The 22,856-nt window shown below is 42.7% G+C and overlaps 1 protein-coding gene across 3 annotated transcripts in view; it reads left to right on the forward strand.

The window, feature by feature from the left end:
* The window catches only part of inpp5a (inositol polyphosphate-5-phosphatase A), a 150,724-nt gene that overhangs the window by 117,996 nt on the left and 9,872 nt on the right, over positions 1-22,856 (forward strand). For all 3 annotated transcript variants that reach the window (XM_026190031.1, XM_026190029.1, XM_026190030.1), the window contains 3 exons: positions 8,017-8,109; positions 9,207-9,281; positions 15,427-15,500. In XM_026190031.1, the coding sequence (XP_026045816.1) occupies positions 8,017-8,109; positions 9,207-9,281; positions 15,427-15,500 (242 nt within the window). The remainder of the gene's footprint in view (positions 1-8,016; positions 8,110-9,206; positions 9,282-15,426; positions 15,501-22,856) is intronic.

The raw sequence follows: 22,856 nt of genomic DNA on the forward strand, positions 1-22,856 counted from the left end.
GCTTGATAAGCTGTTGTTAGAATTTATTTAGCTGGTAACTGTGCAGGGGCGGATCTAGCAAAGTTTTGCCAGGGAAAGGGGGGATACAAAGAAATACTTTTCTTTCTTATTCTCCAGCTTTTAATAAATAATTATCTGAATCTTACAACCAAAGTTTTCATCTGATGTAAAATATATAGAAGTCCATTACTGTATATAGAAACTGTTAAGTCTAATATACCCTAGTAAGCTATACTACTTTTTCCTTTGGGAAGGTACCATCTGTGCAGTCTGCAATTCTGTTGAAGAAAGATGTTGAATCTATTTCATTATTGTTGAAAAATAATTGATTCCTGTGCATTTGTTTTACACGTGCATTAAATTAAAGTCGATTATGTCGATTAAGCATCACAAGGCAAAGGGTGGGGGGTGGTTTCCTATTTTTTTTGCTGGGAGTTGGCAACCCTATTAGCTGGGTTGTTTAATATTTCCACTAAGTTCTCTTTAAAATAGCAGAATAGGGAGGATGGTGCAGGTTTATGTCTATTAGATTGATCAGTGTTGCTGATCTGTGAAATATTTTGGGTGCAGTGTATTTTTTGCATACAGATATAACAGAATAGCTTTAGTGTTTTGGTTTTTAAAACTTGAGTATGAACTTATACAAAATTCAGCAAGATATTTAATAAAAAACTGTTTTATTGATTATATATATATGGGATTCATATCGGTATCAGCAGAGATCCAAATTTATGATATCGGTATCGGACATAAAAAAGTGTTATCGTGCCATCTCTAGTTAATACTCAGCTAATCAACAAATGAAAATCGCGCCGTAAGGTGATGCACCTTTGAAGATTCCTTTAAAGGTTCTAGAGAGATGGCTCTTTACTATTGGTTCATATCATGCCACAGTGTAACACCCACAGTGCACCTGATAAGTTTTATACAAACAATATAGATACTATAAATTGATTTAGTGATCAATCAGGTCTGTCTGTGAATACCAGTGGACTCAATGCATGACTTAAAAACATTTAATCCATTGTTTTGTCTAAGCAACATAAGAGCTCTATAAATCATGAATAATCAACTTTGGCTTCCACCACAGTCTTTCTTTATGTTTTGCTTTATTGATGGTTTGTCTCATCTTCTGTTAGTCAGTATGGACACCCGGCTTTGAAAAATAACCCAGGGAGGAACGACAACAGCTAACAGTGATGCTGTTATTTAGTCCAGATGAAATGTGGCATAAACTGTGAAGGATAGGGATCTCTTTGTGCCTGGTACATAGTGTCCGACTTGTATGATGTCAGTCTATTTTTGACTAATGCAGTCCTCAGCGTTTGTAAAACAGAGCACAATAATAGTTTTTTCTCTGTCCCTCTGAAGGATTGAGTGGCACATGTCGTGGCTGCGGGCTGTGCACAAACATGCACACATGCAGCATTTGAATCATAACGCATATAAGCACAAGAAGCAGTCTTTATGAGAATAGCGGCACGTCGCAAGTCAGACATGATTCCTTTTTCAAATCAGGGAACTATTTAACTCGTGGCGTTTGCGAGCTTGGGCTCATTCCACTGCAAACTTTGAAAAGCGATGACAAAGAATAAACATTCCCCTGTTGTTAAGGAAGCCGGCAAACCTGCAAGGATTATTTAAACAAGTTGGCCGACAGGATTCCCAGTGTGAATCTTTACTGTCAGCACCAGAGTGATGTTACTCGACAATGGCTCATTGTAACACAGCTGTAAACCCGGTGTTGGCACCACGGGCTTTTAAACAACTCTGCCCACTGACATTAAAAGTCACCGGGCTCCATTCACATCCACACACAAATATCCCATCATATTTAAGAGGGCCCATTAAGGGCCACATTGAGAATTCATGGCCCTTTCTCTCACTCTCCCTTGTGATTTATCGGTGGCGAACATATTGCCAGGCCCTTTCAGAAGGAGTGGCTCAAGTTTTTGTCTTAGAGGAGGCCCAAAACAATGCATCTCAGGCACATTTCTCCGACAGGGCCGGGGGCCGGGGCTGTCCTAACATCTGTTTGTGTCCAGAGCCAGGCGGGCCCGGAGCACAGCGTGCCTCGGTGGCCCCCTTCTCCTCTCCTTGGGGGTCTTTGTTCCCGATTTCATGCTATCAGAGCGGCAGCATGTTTTCCTGCGCAGAGCTGTCACTGATATAAAAGGCCCTGAGTGGGGTCACATCAAGAGGGATGGGCATGAAAAATTGGTAAAATGTATCACAAAGCCCACCCACTAGATGGTTGCCTAGCGCCCTGTGGTGGGGGATGTCAAGACCCCTCCGCCTCCTCCTCTGTTACCTTCCCTTTTCCCCTTTCCTTTGCTGAATTACACCTCTCCCTCTCTCTCACCCTGGTGGACAAGCACATCATTTAGATGAAATGGTGCAAACAAATTAACGGGTGGTGCTTCAAATAAGTCTGCGTTCTTTGTGTGTGATGAGGGTTTACTGGGGTCCTACCAGTAGGAAGGAAGCTGGTCACCTGCCGGCCCGCCTGACTGAAAAAGCCATCAAATGCTCTCTCAGAACAAGAACAACTCATTTGTTACACGTATGAAGATATGTTTTTAACATTTGATGAAGTCTGTGTTTAATTTGCTTCTTCAAAAGTTGTGGAAGAGTCTCCATGATTGCAGCGCGTCTCGTTTACAGTGCTAACCACGCTCCGGCCTCTTTCGAAGAGTACAGAATTACTCTCTCATTAATTGTTAGGACCTGATTTTATCGAATACCAGAGTAATGAACTCAACATACTCTGTATGCTTATTGGACCGTCACTAATCACCAATCAGTGATTGGGCCTTCGATATTCCCTAATTGACTCGGCAACGACAAATCACCTCGCTGTCTGTTTCCTTTAATTGATTCCTGCGGTTTAGAGCTGCTGCAGGAGCAGGTAAATTAAATGAGAGAGCAATGTTTTCAGGTGCTTAGTAAGTGCTTATACTCTATCAATAGCGCTGCTGCCGCCTATATTTTAATGCGCTACAATGATTGCTTCACGGTTGGATGTGAATTTGTTTTCTCATTAACAGGATAAATGCCGTCTTTAGGTCCGAGGTGTTAAGAAGAAGTCGTGAATGGCCGTGGCGCTGCCGGCTACTCCTTCACATCACAAAGCTCCCTTTTTTTGGGAGGAATTGTAATAAGTGCAGCTAACATTCAAATGAATGGCTATTGAGCAATTTAAGCATGCACGGCTTTATTGAGAGGTTAAGAGAAGCCGGTACGTTAAACAGTCTTGCAGACATCTGCCGCGGTTGGTTTCAAAGTGCTGACTAAAAGTGGCAGGGGAGGTTTCTCAGATTAAATCTCTCATTAGGTTTTCTTTGTACAGGTGGCAGTAATGTGTCAAGAGTCCGGGCCTGAGACAATGCCCTCCTCTTACTGGGACTAATATGGCTCTGGAGAGCCCAGCCTCCTTTTACTGCCACTACTTTACACAGAGACACAGTCACAATGAAGCATCTGGTGGCCTTTTCCTGTGTAGAAAGCTTTTCTGCGGCTATTGTGTCAGCAGCAAGTGTGCATGTGCGAGAGAAAGAGACAGAGAGATCACGAGGCTTAGTGCGTTTCTGCAGCTCGAGCCGACTTGTCGCAGCAACTGTCCGTTTCTCTTTAAAAACTTAACTCGAATAGATGATTTCTGAATAACTCCCCTCAGCTCCAAGCTTGGGTGGGTGGCCAAGTGCGTGCTCGTGCATCTGTGTGTGTATGCGTGAGTAAAAAGAGGAAAAAAAAAAACAACCCAGTAGTTGGAGGTCACAGGGGTCAAAGTGATGAATTTTTATAGGCCTGTTCCTTGTGTTTCAGCCCTGTCCCTTTCTCTGCGCGCTGCACTGCCTCTCAAAGACAACCATGCAGGGCAATTTGTCCTGCGGGGCCCTGCAGAATGGGCCAGCAGAGAAGTTAAATACCAGGGGTGAACACACACACACACACACACACACACACACACACACACACACAAAACATACACATACATTGAGTTTCTCTCTCACACAACCCTCCGTCCTGTTGTCCCGAATGATTTGTGGCCTGTCCATTATCAATTCCAGGGGGACAAATGCTTTTGGTGGGTTTCTGAAGGTAAAGCCAGAATGGCAGCCCTCATTGTGCCATTGTTTTTAGAGAAGTTTCCCAGATGTTATAATGCACAAGATAAATAGGGCACATTATCACTACCTCGCACGCCCTCTTACCTCTTACCAAGCTCTTTTTTTTCTTTTTCTTTTTTAGCAAGGGCGTGGCAGGTTAGAGGACCTCCTACAACGCGCACACTGCCATTGGCCATCAACATCAGCTCTCACCGCTGCTCACTGAGTTCATGGAAAGGAGTGAGAGTTCTGTGTGTCTCACTTGGTGTCAGGGGAGGACACAGGCCAGGTTTACTGGGGTCAGCCGCCGACCAAGTGGGTCACACAGACTAACTTTGCGTTCACGCTGAATCCCCTTACCACTGTATATATGTGTGTGTGTGTGTGTCAGTGATGAATCCACTGTGTTTGGAGACATTAAATTAGCCAGTCACAGGGAGAGCGGAGTGGATAACTCTGGCTTGTGTCCAGTCAGATGAGGTGGGGAGGGGTCACAGCTGATTTACTGGCTCTCCTGTGTAATAGCTGGCAGGAAAGCATGGCCGAATTTGTTGTCTGCTACTTTGGATGCCACCTTCTCCCCTCGTTCGTGCAGATGTCGCAATCGCGTGCGCAGGATGAGCGTGATGAACGACGGCGAGTGGAATAAAAGCGATCGGAGTGCCGAGCAATTCGCGCTGAACCTGCCACCCCGGCTGGCACACCTTAACTCAGCTGGCAGCTTGGCTTTGCGTGGCAGCTAGAAAATAATGGTGCATTCTGACAATGCCAGTGCTCCCGCTGACACAGAGGGGAGCCCCCGTCCCCTGCCTCTAGTAATGAAGAATGAATACTTAGCTCATTGTCCACTCATCCTCTTGTCTCTTTCTGCACACGCTCTCATACTTTCTTTAATAATCACTGGGCTTCTGTGGGAGGGGGGGGGGGGGGGGGGGGGGTGTCCATCACATAGGTTGGGACATGCAGTTTACATGAAATAAAAGCATATAATAAACTACATGCCTTGAATATGAAATTAATTTTCCAGCGTTGCCTTTCATTTATTTTGTTTTGAGCAATAAAAAGGTAAAACATAAAGGTTAGTTAATGTTAAAAAAAATCAAGAGATACTTTTATTGTATTTAATATCTGAAATCTTGTTCGTCTTTTAAACCTGAGCGGTGTGATTTTCATTGAATGCTCCCTTCTGTTTGTGCGTCCCATTAGCCTTTTTCCTCTTCTAAATGTTGACTTGTGAAACAAACCTTTGCACATTGTCAAGACTGCTATGCTGCCCTGAGAGGGTTTCTTAGTGTTTAAGCTGGGAACGGTGGATCATGTCCATCTGTTGGCAGCACCAAACACAGAAGGCTTGAATGCTAGTTTGTGTGTGTGTGTGTGTGTGTGTGTGTGTGTGTGTGTGTGTGTGTGTGTGTGTGTGTGTGTGTGCGTCTTCGGTCTTTGAAGTGGGACAGATTGCTTTAACCTCTCTTCTAAGGAGAGCAGCTGGAATAGAGAGCTCCTTTAAGCAGCCGCTTCCTCCTTCGACAGTCATGAGATTATCCTCCATTGATACACAAAGCCAGCACCTTCCTCCGCCTCTCATCCCAGCCCCCCAACCCCACCCGGCCCCTCTGGCCCTGGACAAACACACAGTGCTGACCTGTGACCCATAATGCAGAGACGCAATGCCAAGTCACTTTGCAGGATCTGTTAAAGAGGCCACAGCAGTGAAGACATCCACACTGTCCTTTGGACTACAGCGTTGTACGCTGACAGCTGTCTGTTAATATTTTCCCTTTGCCAGACTTCTTCTTCTTCCCACAGACTAATTGGCATATATCAAATGAGAAGCCAATTGCAGAATTATGGTAATGTCATTTAGGATGGTCAGTGAGGCAGTTTCTACATTTAATGTGCTTAGGAAGCTGCGGCTTTGAAGGGAGATATCTGTTCAAAGATTCTGCCCAAGCACCTGGGCTCTGTTGGCAGCGGGAAAGACACAGCACCACACTGATATAGCCTTAAGTGACAGCATGGGCTTCTCATTTTCCCCCAGACATCCTCAGTGTCTGGTGTGCGGATCTTATGACAGAGCCACTGGGATGAGCGGGCGCGTCTTAAATGAGTGGGATGTTTGACGCAGAAGATGACAGTAGGGGAGCTGTGATCAATCCAGTGCAATCAACCACCACCAACGGCAATGATTACTCAGTCGTTAAACATAGGAATGGATCGATTGTTAACATGCGCAGATGTCCAGAGCTGGGATACCTTAAGGTCCGTCTGCACCGGTTGCTATTTGTGTAAAATACCTGTTATTTTTCCAACGGGCTAAACACAGAGTCTGCATCTGGAATCATTTGTTTGCTTTAAGTTAAAGTGGTTTCCTTTCTTCAGGTAGCTAAAGTGTAATCATTCTGGGAAAAGACATTTTTTCCCACCAGAAAAAGCATTAGCTAATTGTCTTTTTTTTCTAATTGAACCCTCCCAGCAGTGACACTCTTGGCACACAATATAGACCTACAAGAATACAAAACCTCAGTTATCTCACTGAGAATTACATCATTCTGTTCTTCTCCTAGCTGAAACCTATATGTATCATCTTCTGTCTGTCCATATCTACATACATTTAACTGTGCCGGCGATTCAAGTATCGCTTAACGGATTATTGAAATCATTTGAACATGAATGGAGTGGCTATTTCTGTCCTTTAAATATTGATGCTTATTGTGCCAGCGAGCAGTGTAAGCTTCTGGCTTCAGTTGTAACTGTGAAGTGGCCAGGGATTTCTGCTTGACTGATTTTTGGATTTGCAAAGCAAGGCGACAGAAGGGCACCCACTTGGAAGAATTACTGGAGTCCGATGTTTGTAGAAACCCAAAAAACGTTAGGGTGCTTTTAATAGCCCTAATTTTAAAAAAAAATGCAAAATTCACCACATCTCACAATCTTCTTGAAGATTTCTAAGAGTTTTTGCTGATGATATCTTAAAATTATTATTATTTTAAATCAGTTATGTATTATATTACAGTACTGTTACATTTAGCAGTAATCAAACACCCCCAAATGACCTTCTTCAATTGTCTTTGCTAGCTGTGGCTACAATGACTTTTTGACAGGGAAAGTATCTCTTGCCCTTCTCACTAGCTCCTTCTTTGGCCTATTCATTGCACAAAGCTGCTTAAGCACACTTAAGCGCATTAGCATTTGGCTGCCAGGGGACCATATTGACCCTGCATTTGGAAGGCCTAAATGAGTGAAAGATGGAGCGATTTGTTAGGGCTTTAGAAAGTTGCTTTTGGGGGAGTGGGGGTAAGCATGAAGGAATGGGGCTGAGGCGGTGGAACGGGGGTTCGAGGAGTTGTTCCACTTTCTCTCAGGGCATGGTGTTTGTTCTAATCTGGTGTGCCATTTCTTCATGGCCGAAGCAGGACTGATTTGTGACATTTCGGTCTAAAGGGCCTTTTTCTGCTCGCTATATTGGCTTGACCCGATTATCAGATCTGTGCTTTGAATTTGAATCAGGTCACTGGCTCTCTGCTGTGTGGTATGGGAACCACTGGCTAAGGGATTTCCTCATTCAACTGTCTTCAAACACAGATGGCCGAATGTTTAACTAATTGTTAAGAGAGTCCACAAAGAAGAATTTAACCATGCACACAGTCCATGGGGTCAGTACATAGACCCAGATAAAGAGAGGGGACAGTGAGGTGGCTGTTTGTGGGTTGGCTCTTTATAAGTCATTCAAATACACCACAGTGTTTAACGAATGGTGTTGAGGTATACTGAGAAACTAGTGTGTGCTGTATATTAACGTGCCAGTAACTGTAAACTAGAAATTATATCATAGATGGTTTGCATGTTAGTGACATCAAATGAATAAACATTCCAATAATCCTCTATCCTGTTGCTTTCTTATGTCCAGAAACTCTGCTCTGATGCCACCATGCAGACAATCAGAACCGACAACAATGAAATTCACAAGCTAGTATTTCAAGAAACTGATAATGACCGAAAGGTGAGTTCTTCTGCTTTGAAGCATCATTTCATCAACGCTTACAAAAAAAAAAACCCCAAACAAAAAAACAAATACAGTCCTTTTGTGGGACTGTGTATTCACTGACTAACCCAGGGGTGGGCAATCTCAGTCCACGAGGGCCGGTGTCCCTGCAGGTTTTAGATGTGTCCTCGAACCAACACAGCTGATTTAAATGGCTAAATTAGCTCCTCAACATGTCCTGAAGTTCTCCAGAGGCCTGGTAACGAACTAATCATGTGATTCAGGAGTGTTGACCCAAGGTGAGATCTAAAACCTGCAGGGACATCGGCCCTCGTGGACTGAGATTGCCCACCCCTGGACTAACCCAATGTAGGCTGGTCCAATCCTTCCACCCACAGGGGGCGACACCTCTGTTTGCACAAAGTCAGATTGTATGAAACTCTGTCGATGAACTACGTAGACACTGTCCTGATGAGTTTATGGTCTCATTCTTTAGTTTAAAGTCTTACTGGTATGACATGATGTTCATTATTTCATAGCAGGTTATGGTTTAGGGCGAGCCTACCTCGTGATCCAGTTCTAAAACACCAAGTTGTTAAGGGCCTAAATATTCAGTTCAGGAGATGTCAACGTCACCGTGTCCATCATTTATATACAGTCTACCGTTGGAAGCAGGTATAAGTTAAGGATTAAATGTAATCATAGCCAACACATTACAGTGTTTGCTGTTTTAAAGGTCAAGACTGTGAGACTGCTCACTGTTGGTCAGTGTGTCAAACTTCATTGCTTTTATCCTACTGATATTAAGGTATTAATATAGGTCTAACCCTTTTGTTAGTAAGTAAATGACAATATTCGAATACCATATTTAATGTAAAAAATTGTAGGTTTTGACCTGTGTAATGAAACTTCAAATACTGCTTATTTTCTGCTTTGATACACCTGACCCCGGGGTGCCAAGGTCAGTGTAAAGCCTCGATGAGACACGTGTAGAGATAACAGTGCTGTCTGCTGCTGCAGCTCAATGCTGTTCATTAGTTCTCTAATTACTGAGTGAAGTTCACATTAGTATTGCTATTAATCAGAGTGCAATTTCTCTCTTTCCACTGATTCAGGTTATTCTTCAAATTGAAAAGAAGCTTTTTAATTATGTCAACCAGGAAGTATTCCGGGAAGACAATGGGACCTCAGTAAGTCACTCCTTTAACTTTTATATAATCATCTACTTTCTCACCTCTCATCTTATCTATTACGAGTTTAATTTCCTTGATCAACTGTCATATACATTCTTTTTTCACTGTGTAATGACCGCCACTGACTGACTGTGAAATCAACAAAGCAAAAGAACAAGTTCAAAATGACTCCTCATGTCTGCACAGTAGCACAGAAAGGTTAAAATAATTAGGTTGCAGCTGCTGACCTGAGTGGTGCAGATGCCCTCACATACCTAACAAACAAACACTCTTTTTCCCCAGTCAAGAGGCCAAATGTAGAGAATAACTTTTAAGCAGCACTCAGTGCAGACGAGACGTGTTCAGCGTCTGCAGAAGAAAAACAGCAGAGGAACGCACTTCCACTTTTATATGGTTGTATATTACATTAAGTAGTTCAAAGTTGGACCTTGTTAAAAAACATGAATGACAAACACACACACACACACAGCAGAATTGGCAGTGAAGCGGCAGAGTTTATTAACCTTGTTAAGTTAAAGTTTTGGGTAATAAATCAGCGTTATCATTTATGAACTTGCACTGGGTTTGTATCACAAGGACAGTGTGGTTTAATGTGAGCTCGTTATTACTGCTAATTCAATTCATGCCTTTTTAAGTGAAGTTGTATGATTTTGCACATGTCTCTTGTCACATTGAGAAATATATATATATTTTAAATCCATGTAATTATATTGATTTTCTTGGGCCGTCCGGGGTTTATTCATATGCCGCATGATAATGTTGATTTTCCTGCTCTGTGCGTTTATAAGTCACGTGACGTGCATCTCACTGAGCTGAAAAAAAGCGCCCACTTGATTTTCCATTAGCCGTGTTTGCGTGTCAATAAATTAAATGAAGCCACTGAATATTTTCAATTGTTTAGAGTGGCCTAACGCAGCCAAACAGATGGTTCAAAGTAAGCTGGCATATTTTGGAATTGGAATTGTGGGGAAAAAAAGTATTTTCAGTTACTTTCCTTAACTTCCAAAATTTACTGAGTTCAGCATTATCTTTTATGTGACATTTGTTTGGCTTCAAGCAAGCTCAGTGCCTCCAAAACACGTGTCTTTCTGTTTTTCTTCTTTCTTCTTCAACTGCTGAGATACAGTATATCCTATTATGGACTTATTTTAAACATTTTTACTGTAAATGCATATTAAGGTAGCCAAATAATCCAGAAACTAGAAAATAAACATTCTTGCTTATAAGGTAAAATGTAGAAGACTGCGAGTCTTCAGTAAGGAAAGTCGATGTGGATGTCTGATTGCATGCTGTCCAGTAAAGCATGATTGAATCTGACCAGCAGAAATGTCCCCTAACTGCGAAACAGTAGCTGTGGGGAGGCTGAGGTACCCCACCCTCCCTTCACCTTCATTTCCTTCTCCCTTCCTCCCTCTCTCTCTGCCTCCTCACCAAGCCAGACAAGATGGATGACATAATGGGGGCATCAGAGATAATCTGATGGTCATGGTCTAGTTAAACACACCGTGTTATGATCCTTATAAAACAAACTACCTTTCCAAAAGGATAAATGTCCCTCCTTACACTCCTCCACTGGGGAAGGGGGGGAAAGAAAAAAAATCCATTGCATCCTTCATCAACTGCAAGACTTGTACCAGCTTGACAGAAATTTAATTCGAGGCAGCTCTTGAAAATAATTATTGTATTTTGAGAGGAGTAATCATTGGCCGGGACATGATTGAATGTGTCCATGCCTATTGACTTTTGCTATGATTAATAGGTTTGTTTAGTCGATATTCCCATCGAAATTGTATAATTAATTATCCCCGGCGCTGTCACGGCAGGACGATGGAGAGCCCTGATGAGTATTTGGGAAGATTAAATTTTCTGGGCGCTCATGGCGTCAAGGGGCACCATGGGGCCTTGCTCCGGTGGAAAGATGGGAGGAGCGTGGTGTGTGTGTTTGTGAGGCTGTGCAAGCATCCATGGTGCACACTCGTGCAGTTTCTGCCTTTCCTGGAAGACACGCACAAACACACACAGGGCAAGTCTCCCTCCTCCACTCCCATTGATTTTGTTTCAGTATCTCTTTATTGTAACTTTATCAGCGTGTGTCGGCAGATTGGGGGGGGACCAGGAGAGGGGAGGAGGGTGCGTTTGTGTACTAGCTTTAGCAAGTGATGAACCTTTCTGTCTGGCGTGCCTCTCCTTGTCATGCTGGCAGCGTAGTCTTCAGCATTACTCAAAAGCCCGGAGACATTTTAAACATGAGAGGGACATAAAAAAAAAACCCTAAAGAACAAATGCTGCCTCAGCCCGAAGTTCTTTCATATTTCACCTGTCAGAGCACTTAAGTGGCAATACAGAAGCCATGCTAAATGAAATCTGACCTTTATATAAATTGATGCTACAATGAGTATTTCTTTTAATTTAACTCGCCTTTCTTCTGAACGCTTTAGGAAAGTATTGACGGCTTACTTAGGCTTATCAGAATATATGGCTCTAAGAGACAGTGGGCCCAAGCTGCCGTTGAATTTTTTTACGTTTTTTATTTTTTTATTTTATTTTATCAGAATAATTGTGAAGTTAAATCCAGCCTTGGTCGGCCCATCTCAGCTCCCAATCAGCCATCCCCGGCCGGCGTCGCTGACGGTTTATCGGTTTTCTGCACAAAATAATGAAGATCCCATAAAAAAAGCGGGGAAAATACAGCCCCTGCAATGAAAGCCAAGTGTGAGGTGTAAAAATCAAATTAAATGACCTTTCACCCCAACATTTATTGATGAGTTTTAACAGCAGCAGGTGTTGTCACGGGGGATATTTGACGATGCGTAAATCAAAGCACAATTACAGTTGGTGGATGAGCGGGCAGCATGCTGAGAGGAACACTCGGAGGCCCAAGATGCCCTTTCGCCCTCTTTGTACCCCTCTCGGCTTCCTGCCTCTTAGCTATCAACGCCAGTCTGATTTAAGAGCGCGGCGATTATCCAAGCACAGTCAGAAATTTGAGCCCATGACAAGGTAGTTTTTATCCGGACACTTCTTCATCTTTTCCCCCTCCTTAGCATTGCCAGAGTGGCATCATCTCACGCCACCTCCTCCACAACTCCCACAAGGTCATTTCTGGTTTACAAACTCCTGCTGGCTTTATAATGTCACGAGGCCTTGAACTGATATCAGATGCTTTCTTCTTCTTCTTCTTCTGCTTCTTTTTTTAAAGCACTGACCTAACACAGCACCAGAGCATTCTGCTTAATTGACCCGGGATGAAATGTAGTGTGAAATTTGTGACTGCAGGGTTTTCCATTCACCTGGGTGAATTACTCAACATTCACTTAAGGCACACGAACACACACACACTACTTGAATACACACAGCCATATGTTGCTTATCCCCTGTTATTTAAACTGTCACACTCTATCAGTCTGAGCTGCTTTACCTCAAACATTATCACACCTGTGAATGCACAGATACTTCGCACTATAACTCACAATACTGTCACTATATGTTTCCTGCAATAACAGCGATACACAAAACTTTCTGAAATACATCAAGATGTTTAACAGAGGAAGCAAAATAGCCTTAAAGGGAAAAAATATGGGATATATGTTGTGTGCATATTTTCTTTTTTTTTCTTTTGAATAATGTGCCTCTTCAGTCACACATTCACAGTTCACATACAAGGTCTTGAATAATCAGGCCCCGCCTTGTCTTAAAAACCTTATAATAACGTATCATCCCAATAGAGCACTTCACTCTCAGACTGCTGACTTACTTGTTGGGCTTAGGACAGTAAAAGGGCAGAGAGAGCCTTTAACTTCCAAGTTTCTCTTCCCTGGAACCAGCTTCCAGTTTGGATTCAGGAAACAGACACCCTCACCCCTAACCGGTCGCAGCAGATGGCTGCCCCTCCCTGAGCCTGGTTCTGCAGAAGGTTTCTTCCTGCTAAAAGGGAGTTTTTCCTTCCCGCAGTCGTCTGATTATTTGGGTTTTCTTTCTGTTGGATGTTTGTCTTATAATATAAAGCACCTTGAGGTGACTGTTGTTGTTATTTGGCACTATATATATAACTATGTTGTCAATAGAGATCAATTCTAATAAATATTAGCGTCTAAACGCTAGTTTAACGCTACAGAGTTATTCTACTCTAAACTTTGAGGGAAGACACTGAAACAAATACCAGAGGGACTGAGGAAAACTGTTGACTGATACAAGATGTGCTAAATTCATTGGAGGCTTATACCCACCTTATATAACACTCATACAGAGGCTTCAAAACAGTGATTGAGTATTCCAACGCTCTCTGTTACACCAGTATGAGAATGTAATGCTAAATATACATTGGTTCACTTATCTTTACAACATCTTTTTTAATCTCTCAATTAGTAGTAATGCTTTCGATCAGCCTGAAGAGCCCCGTATTGGTCAGATGTGAAAAAAACAGCACTGAAAGAAGCCATCAGTGGCTGGATGGTGAGATGGTTGTGTACAGTGGAGCGTGGGGTTGCATCCCCTGCTCTGCCATCCCTCATCCACAGTGTGTGAGTCTCTCCTGTGACCCCGGCAGTGTGAGTTTGATGAATGCAGCACATCTGCCCTCCTGAACCGCTGAGACTCTGTCTGCGAGGCCCCCTCTGCCTCAAGTAATGGCCACTGTTCTACACCACTGACACGTAATCACACAAACACTGCAGAGCATCATCGTGAAGGAACACACCGACGGGCTTATTTATTTATTTTTTGTGTAAGTGCGTACTCAGCGTTGATGTGAAGACAACGCTTAGACGGTTATACACGTATGTATAAATATGTCAGCGCACACGGAGAACAGCAGTTACCTTCTTCTAATATCATAACGCCGACATGACACCGTCTCCACTTTGCGAGGACGTCCTTCCAAATAACAGCGATGACGTGGTGCTCATGGGTAATATTTGGATATTTCATCGTGTAGCCATCAACATATTGCTGCATGTAATACACCGACGTAATGTCATTAATGTTAAGCTGTCACACTCATACTATTGCGGGTGATGTCTTCATCGGGCCATCATTGTAGCATGGTGTTTGAAACGTGTACAATAGCCTAATTTACTACTAAACAAACACGACTCGCCTCCGTCTGCACGTCTTCCTGTTTGAAAGGAAAGGGCGGGACCTGCGAGCGGTCCTCCGGGAGGGTGTTGCTGGGAAACGTCGCTGTCAGTCTCTCAGGAAGGCAGTCATGCAGGTGCCCTAGCTACCTGTTCATCTCGCAGATAATTAATGTGTACAAGGAGCCGCTAATTGCACTTTTCACTAATGATTTATGGGTTTTGTGAAAGGGGGGAAATTGGGGGAAGTGTGTGTGTACACTCTAGTGAGTGAGTACAGCTGGGTGAGGAGACATGATTGATGAAGAGTGTGTGGATGCACTGTCAGTGTGGAAAGTTATACCCCCCCACCCCTGTAGGAAAGAGCTAGTGACACACACACACACACACACACTGGTCAGCTGCTGTCGATACCTGCCAGCATGGGGTATGTGGACTTCATTGAATAAGGCCAAAGATGTGAGCCTCATTCTCCGTCTTTATCACCTTGTGTTGGTTTTCTTGAGAGACTTGCTTTTTTGTACATTGTATATCATGTAAATCTTGCATTTGACAAAGACTTTGTTGCATTTTTAATATGATTTGAATATGATCTGCTACCTTGTCCACGTCTCCCCTCTGGCTTATTCAGTTCAGTTCAGTTCAGTTTTATTTATATAGCACAGAATCACAACAGCCACCTCAAGGTGCTTTTTTCTTATAAGGAAAAGAGGTAAAGTCAAAACTCCCACAATTAGATGACCCTGTATGAGCAAGCACTTGGAAAAAGTGGGGAGAAAAAACTCCCTTTTAACAGGAAGATACCCCCATACTTTCCTTCAACAGTAGTAGGGTTCAGTCATTATCAGAAATCAAATTAAAGTCAGTCCAAAGACATGCATGATGTCTTATCATGTGTCTGTTTGTTGGATCCATATTTTAATATAAACTTTGATCTGGTCAGTTTTTGAGATAAGAATATATTTTTGAGAGCAGCTTTTTGATTAATACCCCATCAGTGAGAAAATAACTGAAATGGTATATGTAGTTGTTTTATTGACGCCTCTGTCTTTTTGTTTTGCTTTCCACAGCTTTTAGAGTTTGATAAAGAGCTGTCAGTGTTCAAAGAACGTCTGCATGAACAAGAGATCGGTTTCCCGCCAAGGTATGGAGCCATTACATGTATTACACAATGGTTTGTTTGATGCATTTATGTTTACAGTACAGAGATCTACCCGTGTAGAGCCACACAGGTTATGTGGCTCTTTATCCAGCTCATTGACAGTTTGTGAATGTATGGTAAACCCTGGACGCTAACCAAAAACCGAAATTAAATGCCACTATAATTGTAACTGGGTCAAAATGACCTGTTGAGAATTGACAAGAAAACAGCCCTTGGTTCGTCAGCAGCACAGAGGAAGTTATTTCGATCTAACTTTCACTTTGTGAGAAAATTCTTATCTAATTTTTGCGTCATAACTTTTGCACTGTCCACTTCCTGCTGTGACAAAACAAATTTCCCACGTGTGGGACTAATAAAGGTTATCTTATCTTATCTTATCTTATCTTATCTTATCTTATTCAAAGCTTCTTGAAAAAAATCAGGACTCAAAGAACTGGTTATAAATAAACAGACGAAGTAAAAGCTTACTAGACTGTGGAACCCCCCAAAATATCTTTTTCTAATGTGCTACAAAATCTCTTAGAGGTTTTACCTGGTTTGTTTGTAATTTAAAAGAAAAATTATCAAAATAAAGAGGTATCGATTTATCCTTCAGTGTATCTGAAAAAATTCCAAACTTCACAAGCAAAAAAGAAAAGTGCTAAAAGAGCGAATCCTGAGGTTTAAGTTCTTACATTTCGATAAATGCAACGATTATGCTGCTCAGATATGCGCCTTAAAGACTCGTTATTAATATGTAAAATTATAAGTAGCCAATCACGCGCTTATTGTCCAAAACGGTTTAATGAAAGCTGTTGGATGTGTGTTTGATTGGTATCAGTTGTTAAGTCTGATTGCGTACGTTTCTAAAAAGCTCCCATGTGTCTCTGCTGGTACGTCCGTGTGTGTGTGTGTGTGTGTGTGTGTGTGTGTGTGTGTGTGTGTGTGTGTGTCGCTGTACGAACACTATGGACAGCATTGATAATTCCGTCTCACTGGGACTTGGGGGAGATTGGAGCGGGTGTTCTCCTCTCCTCTTCCTCAAACAAATGCATTTGCAATTAGCCCTTTCAGAGGAGAGGGAGGGCAAACACGCGGACGGCGCGGAAATATGTTTCGGGAGCAGCGCGTTAATGGCGCTTGACCTTTGCCGTCGGTTGTGACTCAATCAGCGCAGATAATGAAACGCTGTAATCAAACAATAATTACTTGATAAACTGCTCTGGTGGCAGGCGCAGGGCGGCTGGGGATTTTAGCGTGTGTGTGAGTGTGTGTGTGTGTGTGTGTGTGTGTGTGTGTGTGTGTGTGTGTGTGTGTGTGTGTGTGTGAGAGAGAGAGAGAGGTCTCGAGATACATGGAACCGTGTGTGTGTGTGTGTATGCGCGCACATACATGTATAAAAGTGAGAGCTGGAGACTGAGTGTGTGTGTCAAGGTTCTGCCAGTCCCTGTTTTTTAAATGACTCTGTGTCTTAATCAGGGACCCCATTTACATCACTTTGCATAAGTGACAGTAGGATTTATTGTCCTTTTACACTGGCTGACTTTTGCACCTATCCATATAATACTGAATCATCTCTCCACAGGGAGGAATGAATGTGCTGCTGTGAACGAATACAAATGATTTCCACATACTTGAGGTGATGATGAATCAAATATATGAAAGCCAGGAGCAGCATATGAAATTTGATTTGATCTACTCTGTGTGTGCGACAAACCACATCATTGTCAGTCATGTAATGGGTAGCAGTGGCCTAGTTAAACTTAAACAACCCCCTCCAGCAGTTTTCTCCTTCACATCCACACACTCACATCTATCTATCTATATAGATAGATACTGGTACCCCTCCCCCTGTCAGGTCTGCCTTGTGTTCCTTGAGCAATCAAGCCCCAACGATTGTTCTCCATCACATAGCCTGCTCCGGACCGGCCCCTCACCATCTGTGAGGTTATTACTCTTTTTAATGCAGGCCATCAGAACACAGCCTCACCGACACACACGCATGCACGCACACGTCTCACTTTGGTTCAGATCTATAAATCAATACTAGTCACAAACATTTAATCTGCAAGTTAATTCTGTCCGCTGTCCAGCGCCGGATAAGAAGTTGTCACAAAATGAGAGATGCTGTCAAGAGTGAACTAAGCATTGGCTAACAAAAGGCCGTGATGCACACTGTAAGTGGCACAATGTTGATGACTGTGTGCACACGTGAATACTCCCCCTCTGCGACGCTGCGGAGGCTTCGAGCAGTAAAATGCATATCTCTTTACCTTCAAGAAGTCATCCATCAAAGTTGGCCGTGACACGTCTAAGTACTCGGGCACCCGGGTGAGGAATTTGCCCGGGCCTTGCCACAGTTGGACCTGGAGCCAGTCGGCCGCTGTGCACCGACAGACTGCAGGACAACTCGCGCAGTCACACACAGGAACGCATGTATGCTTAGCAGTTTTCCTATCCAGTGATTTGAGAGAGAAAAGATGAGTCTATTAATCAGAAACCATTCATTTATTTAGACACAGTTTTTCCATCAGGCATAATATATGAGACTTGCAACCAGCCATTAAGCCATTATCTTTGCACTGGCTGCAGCATGGCCAGTAATGAAAATAATGTGAAGTTTTGCTATAGATTACGGTAGTTTTGATTTCATATTTGAAATGGCATAACTAAGGTAATATGCCCTAAAACATACTAAGGCACCAGTAACTTATTCATGTATTTTGATTGATTTGGAGGGAAAGCTTTTAGTACTCCTCTGATCTGATTTCTTTGCTGTTCTTTTTGCACGAGATCGATGCAAAAATTGAATCGGGAGCCCAGCTTCTGGAAGAAATGCAGTGGACGGTGAGGGAGCAGAGGGAGGATGTATTCTGCCTGTAACGTGGTTACCTAGAATGGGCTTTGAGGGAGATTTTGAGTGACATCAGACCAGCGCCACAACTCTATCAGTGGACAAATCATGAGTGATTTCAGAGCAAGAAGATGGGGTGGATGCTGATGGGTGGAAAGATGTGGAAAAGCCAGGAGTAGAAACAAAACTAGCCGCTGCTCCACGTGTTTGTAAAGAAAGAGAAAGGTGCCAAAGAGGAGATATTTTCCTGTAGATGACACTTGGATGCCAGTGATGTGTAGTTAAAGCTGCTAAAACCCTACAGGATTCTCTTCATGCTTAGAAGGGAAACACAGCATTAAAATTTAGTTAATGTCTCTCATCTTGGAGGACAATACTTATCTTGCTACAATGAAACTGTTTAGCGCTGCAATGAAATTATTAAAACCTTTAACTGAATTTTTTTATGACCTGGCAGCAGGTTCATTTTACAAGCACTCTTTAAACGAGATTTGCGCTAGAGAGAAAATTCAACTGGTTCCTGAAAGATGAGAATTATTTCTGTAATTTTGAAGTCAAAATTACCAGTTTTACCAAATTCTGATATTTAACAGGTACATTTTAACCTGATGCAGCACTTTGTACCATATTTTTATTCTTGGACTCTCCCAGAGAGGCTTTCCGTGATTCACATGTCACGATAATCCTTGCTTTTCTTAAACTTGGTTTTAGTCCATCCTCCTCGGTAAAGTTCTGTCTCTGAGAAAACATTTTACCTTCTCTCCTTTTAAGCTATCATCCTGGCTGTCCCTTGTGGACATATGGTTTGAACTGCACGTCAGTGCCTGAAATGAACACATTAACGATATTTGCTCTTTTTGACTTTATACGGAACCAAAGAAAAGCTGTGTGAAACTGGGTCACAGTAGTGAACTGACATTGCTATTGCTAGAATAATCCTGCTACCATTGCTATGAAGAAATAGCCACATTAATAAACTGAATCAATAAAAGACTAATAACCCAAGAAATATATATAAGAGCAGACTGATCCTTTCTCACTGTCCAACTGGAACTGTGTTTAAGTGTGTGTATAAAGACAGCAGGGTGAAGGTCTTTCAGGGAACATGATGGCTCCACTCTTGTGTGCTTATGTTTGTCAAGTCTAGACACTGACAGCAGCAGAGGAGCAGAGCGTGGCCTTGAGGTCAGGAAGTGATGTCTGTTAGGAGGCAGAAACCTGTAAACGGTTGCGTTTGTGCTGTTTGGGAAGCACTCTGGGAGCCCTCCTGGCACGTCACCATTTATTTTCTAAAGCTGCAGGGCTGAGAGGACAAGCCAAAAAAGTGACTTGCCTGCTGGGAAACTCGACAACATTTACATGGTCCTGAAAGAGGAAGGTTGGGAGGTGGTTGGAAAGCTGATGCCAGGCAGAATGGCTTTGCCCTTCAGATGAGAGAAGATTTTAGTCAAGTGACACAAATGGCTACCTGCCAGCTCTTCAATAACTGCTAATAAGAGCATGAGTGAATTGTCAGAGCAGTGGAGAATTTCTGGAGACTTGTTTTGAGCTCATAGGAAGCGCTCACACACAGATGGCTCTTCTGCATACAGTAACCGTCCTTGTTCTGTGGACAGCTCTCTTCACTCTAAACCCCTGCTCCCTGAAAGCCTGCACGAATGATCTCACCCTCTGCATGTGAATTTTAATTGTGCATTAGTCCTATAGCCCTTCTGTTTGCTTCATATATGAAGGAGTCTTGTTGTTCCCTGCTCTGTGAACAGCCATGCTATAGAGGAGCAGTCCCACGTGACCGCATGTGAAGAGCACCACACATGCAGTTTAGCGCCAGTGTTTGGTTAAAGCGTTGCCCCCGAGCCGCCGTAAGTGTGCTGCTCATGTTGCCCGAGCCCTGCCACAGGATCCGGCGTTACACGCTGATCTGCTGAACACGAACATTGTTTTACAACCAGCAGCGCATCCATCATTCTAACTACTAGAGAGCCATCGCAAACGATGAGGGGCCGCTGTGGCGATAATAGCCGAAGATTGTCCGCCGTCATGTATCGCTGCCTCTTGTCTGAGACGATGCCACTGAGAAGAGGCCTTTGTTAAAAACAATCGTACACAGCGAGGATTAAATGGATGCCATCTGTGTCTTCTTGTCTTCATTTAGAACAGCTAAAGGCACAACGTGTCATAGCCGAGCCCCGGCAGGCTGTGAGCCATGAGCTACTGATGGCATTTCGCTCTGTTTGTACTGCACTATGCCAATGTTGTGCCTGCGAGCCTCCCAGCTCTACAAACCGAAGCAAACATTCAGCTTTATTGATAGCGTTTGGCTGATCTTTTTGAATTTCTGCGTGTGTATGTGTGTGTTGTGTTTTGCCAGGCCTCCCCTGACAACGGCAAACAAACATAGCTGTAGAGGCAGCGAGTCGTTCGAAGCCCGCAGTTTCAGACTTTTTTTAGCCAATCCCAGCTCGACAGCGGCCACACCAGCATTCTGCAAAGCTCTTTAGTGTTCGTGACCTCAGGTCGCTGATACGATGACTCTTATCTCTGACTTCCTGCCCTACCTGTATTCTCAAATTTATATTGCCCTCATCAAATACTGGGTAAGTGAATAGTGCACTGTTTGTCCTGTCACTTATTTGTCATTATGAAGAGCAATAGCTTTTTATGTGAAGAGAAGAAAATGAGACAAGGAAGTCTTGCCTGGGAACAATTACAGAGTGTCTGCTCCAGGCAAAACCGGTTGTTAAAGTTGCCTACAACCTCAATTTTACAGACAATATTTTTCTTTTAAAATGATAATTGGAGTTTGGTTTATTGTCGTAATGTTTGAAAAAGATGTAACAGTTCAGCGTTGTATAAATAAAGTGTGTGTAGTTGCTTGTATAATACAGTAATGTGTGTCATTGCTGCCTCTCCCTCTGCTGGGAGAGGCTGATTGACACTGTAGGTAGGGCCGGTGTTCACCTCTCCAGCATTTACTGTTGCAAGACAAACAAGCTGACACCAGCCACAACACATGTGAGTAATGTGCCAGCAGCAAAGTCAAACATTAAACCCCAACCCAAGCGTGAATGAATGAGCTCTCGATGACTGCTAGCGGGTCTCGATATGCGACCGTTTGCACATGCATCATCTGTAAAGTGGTCAGCAACACAGGAGAGCGTGTTAACGAGCAGGGAAACTGTGTTCTTACCTCAACTTTACACAAGTGAGAGAAGATGTCTTAGAATAGGGCCTGACCGATGAATCAGCTGATATTAGCCATTTGCCGATGGGTGTCGGCATTTATAATAGCAGGTAAATGAGAATTAAAAAGTAAACCCGTTGGGAGCTGTGTGACTTTTGTGGCATTCCTAAAGATGTGTTTGGAGCAACACACAACAACAACCAGCTGCAGCAGAGTCAGGCAGATTATTTTTAAACCGCATTGTCATATTATCTTAATAATGACTCATACACATTCATGCATAAGAAATGGTAATGAAATCTGTTTGAGTTTGGTGTGACTGAAAAAGATATTTCAGATTTTTAAATCACCAGATATCAGTATTGGTCTTTAGAGTCCTTTATCAGTGAAGCTATCAAAGACCTTTTCTTCCTCACTTTTTCAGTGACAGTGTTTACATTTGATAGTGTGCATAGTATAGTATGTGCATATCTTAGACAGGCCATTTGAGCTTTGACTATACTTATGGTTAGAGAGTAGTTGTTAAAAACAGTATTAGAAAAAAGTGTACTTGCAACATCAGGTCATGTAAGTTATCTTTTTTATTTTACTGTTGTTACATTTCATGTAAACCCACTATATACCCAAAACATGGAGAGTTAGTGAGCCTTATAGCTTTTGGACTTTTAGAGGTTTAAAGATAATGAATTACTCAGTTTTGTCACAATTTATTATTTTGATTCGATTTATTATTGTTTCAGTATCAAGCAAACTGTGGTCATTGCATACTGAATGTGAGCTCCATAGACTATGAAGCTTTGAATTTAGAGAATGTTTATTAGTTAACTGATCAAAGATGAAGTCGTTCTCTTTGAAGTGATGAAAAATTCTGAAAAGAGTTTCGAAATATTCACAAGTGGCCGATGTTTAGATGGGCAGCCAAGCCAAGTAAATCCTGTTTGTGTCAGCCACTCTATCTGACTGTCAACAGCTGATTGTGCATTCAATAAAGTTTTGACCTGACTCGAGGTCCTTCATGAATTTTCCAGTTTTCCATTTTATATGTAGTCTAACAGTATTAGCACAAAGAACAGTTGGTAAAGCAGTGCCAGTGTTCATTTTGAATCTTTAGTGTGCGAATGTGTGGAATCCTTAAAGTGTACCCCCCCTTCCCAGTTGTTGTTATCAGTTTAGTTCATTAATTAGAGCAGTTAGTCTTGCTGGGGCCAGTAAAGGTGGGATATGAGTTGGCGTCCTCCAGCCCACACACCCTCTCGGACCGTTTACCTTCCCCGATAACTTTGTGAGCTCACTAATCGGACACATTAATCACATCGGCCCC

Source organism: Astatotilapia calliptera, chromosome 13, assembly GCF_900246225.1.
Source record: "Astatotilapia calliptera chromosome 13, fAstCal1.2, whole genome shotgun sequence".
NCBI lineage: Eukaryota > Metazoa > Chordata > Actinopteri > Cichliformes > Cichlidae > Astatotilapia > Astatotilapia calliptera.